General features: G+C 48.4%; 1 protein-coding gene across 1 annotated transcript in view; it reads left to right on the top strand.

Annotated features, from left to right (window-relative positions):
* Window positions 1-2,500, top strand: part of SALL3 (spalt like transcription factor 3) — a 38,172-nt gene that overhangs the window by 34,234 nt on the left and 1,438 nt on the right. The window contains exons 3-4 of the mRNA XM_035893499.1: window positions 1-1,885; window positions 2,102-2,442. The exon at window positions 1-1,885 is cut by the window's left edge and continues 1,052 nt beyond it. Of these exons, the coding sequence (XP_035749392.1) occupies window positions 1-1,885; window positions 2,102-2,442 (2,226 nt within the window). The remainder of the gene's footprint in view (window positions 1,886-2,101; window positions 2,443-2,500) is intronic.

Here is a 2,500-nt window from a genome sequence, read left to right as displayed (position 1 = left end):
CCAAACCCACTTCTACCTCAGACTTCATCAAATAGTGTGATCTTCCCCAATCCGCTGGTCAGCATCGCTGCAACAGCTAACGCGCTAGATCCTCTGTCTGCCCTTATGAAGCACCGCAAAGGAAAGCCACCAAACGTGTCAGTGTTTGAACCCAAGTCAAGCTCTGAGGATCCCTTTTTTAAACATAAATGCCGATTTTGTGCCAAGGTCTTTGGAAGTGACAGTGCTTTACAAATTCACCTCCGCTCGCATACAGGCGAAAGACCTTTTAAATGTAACATATGTGGAAACCGCTTTTCCACAAAGGGCAACCTGAAAGTTCATTTTCAGAGGCATAAAGAGAAATACCCTCATATTCAGATGAACCCTTATCCTGTTCCAGAATACCTCGATAATGTGCCCACCTGCTCTGGAATCCCATATGGGATGTCACTGCCCCCTGAAAAGCCGGTCACAACGTGGTTAGACAGCAAACCTGTTTTACCAACTGTCTCGACTTCCATCGGGCTCCAGCTGCCCCCCACTATACCCGGTGTGAACAGTTATGGAGATTCTCCAAGTATCACTCCTATGAGCAGGTCACCCCAGAGGCCTTCTCCTGCCTCCAGCGAATGCACTTCTCTATCCCCGAGCCTCAACACTTCTGAGTCGGGCGTTCCAGCATCTGCTGAATCCCCACAGCCCATTCAGAGCGGCGCATCTCTGACCAAGGCAGAATCTGTCACGCTGCCTCCCACGAGCACGCGGCTTGGGGACCTTTCTGCAGGTGGGCAGGTTTCCACAGCTTCCACGTCTTCAATTCCTACTGCTGTTACCGACAGCAGCGTTGCAACAAGCCTCCCAAACCCTGTGCTTCCAGCAGTGTCTGACCAGTTTAAGGCTAAGTTTCCATTCGGTGGTCTGCTAGACTCTATGCAAACGTCAGAAACCTCAAAACTACAACAGCTAGTGGAGAACATTGATAAGAAGATGACAGATCCAAATCAATGCGTCATTTGTCACCGTGTGCTTAGTTGTCAGAGTGCTCTCAAGATGCATTACAGAACGCATACAGGAGAAAGACCATTTAAATGCAAAATTTGTGGACGTGCCTTTACTACGAAAGGCAATCTAAAAACACATTTTGGAGTTCATCGAGCGAAGCCACCACTTAGAGTACAGCACTCGTGTCCCATTTGTCAGAAGAAATTTACAAATGCGGTTGTTCTTCAGCAGCACATTCGTATGCATATGGGTGGGCAAATTCCAAACACGCCGCTACCAGAGGGCTTCCAGGACGCCATGGATTCAGAGCTTTCCTACGATGAGAAGAATGTTGACACGCTGAGCAACTTCGACGATGACATTGATGAAAATTCTATGGAAGAGGACCCGGAGCTAAAGGACACGGCAAGTGACTCATCCAAACCCCTTATCTCTTACTCTGGGTCATGTCCTTCTTCGCCACCTTCTGTGATCTCCAGTATTGCTGCTTTGGAGAATCAAATGAAAATGATTGATTCTGTCATGAACTGTCAGCAGCTGACCAGTTTAAAATCCATAGAAAATGGATCAGGGGAAAGTGACCATTTGAGCAATGACTCCTCATCAGCCGTTGGTGATCTCGAAAGCCAGAGTGCAGGCAGCCCTGCAATGTCAGAGTCTTCTTCCTCCATGCAAGCTTTGTCTCCTGTAAATAGCAATAGTGAAAGTTTCAGATCAAAGTCCCCAGGTCTCAGTAACCAGGAAGAGCCACAAGAAATACAATTAAAGACAGAAAAACCAGACAGTCCACCACCCGCAACTGAAAATGGAGGCGCATTAGATCTGACATCCACCAACCCGGGAAGACCGGTCATCAAAGAGGAGGCTCCTTTTAGCCTGCTGTTCCTGAACAGAGAACGTGGTAAGTTTAAAAGTACTGTTTGTAATATCTGTGGCAAGCCTTTTGCTTGTAAGAGTGCATTGGAAATTCACTACCGCAGCCATACTAAAGAACGTCCATTTGTTTGTACAGTCTGCAGTCGTGGGTGTTCCACTATGGGTAATTTAAAACAGCACTTACTGACGCACAAATTAAAAGAGCTGCCTTCTCAGTTATTTGAACCCAACTTTACTCTAGGTCCCAGCCAAAGTACTCCTAGCCTGGTCACCAGTACAGCGCCTACCATGATCAAAATGGAAGTGAATGGTCACAGCAAGCCGATCTCTTTGGGTGAGGTTCCCTCGCTTCCAGCTGGAATCCAGGTTCCTGCTGCACCACAGACAGTGATGAGTCCAGGGATAACGCCTATGCTGGCACCCCCCCCTCGCCGGACTCCCAAGCAGCACAACTGTCAGTCGTGCGGGAAGACCTTCTCCTCAGCAAGTGCACTGCAGATACACGAGCGCACCCATACTGGTGAAAAACCATTTGGTTGCACAATCTGTGGTAGAGCTTTTACCACAAAGGGGAATCTTAAGGTAAGAGGCCAAATGAAACTGGAAAGGCTCGGCGGGGGAGGGGAGTGGGGGGGTCGGG

Source organism: Egretta garzetta, unplaced genomic scaffold (assembly GCF_000687185.1).
Source record: "Egretta garzetta isolate BGI_Z169 unplaced genomic scaffold, ASM68718v1 scaffold14, whole genome shotgun sequence".
Taxonomy (NCBI): Eukaryota; Metazoa; Chordata; class Aves; order Pelecaniformes; family Ardeidae; genus Egretta; species Egretta garzetta.
Note: the sequence above shows the minus strand (reverse complement) of the source record. Positions and strands in the feature narration are given on the sequence as shown.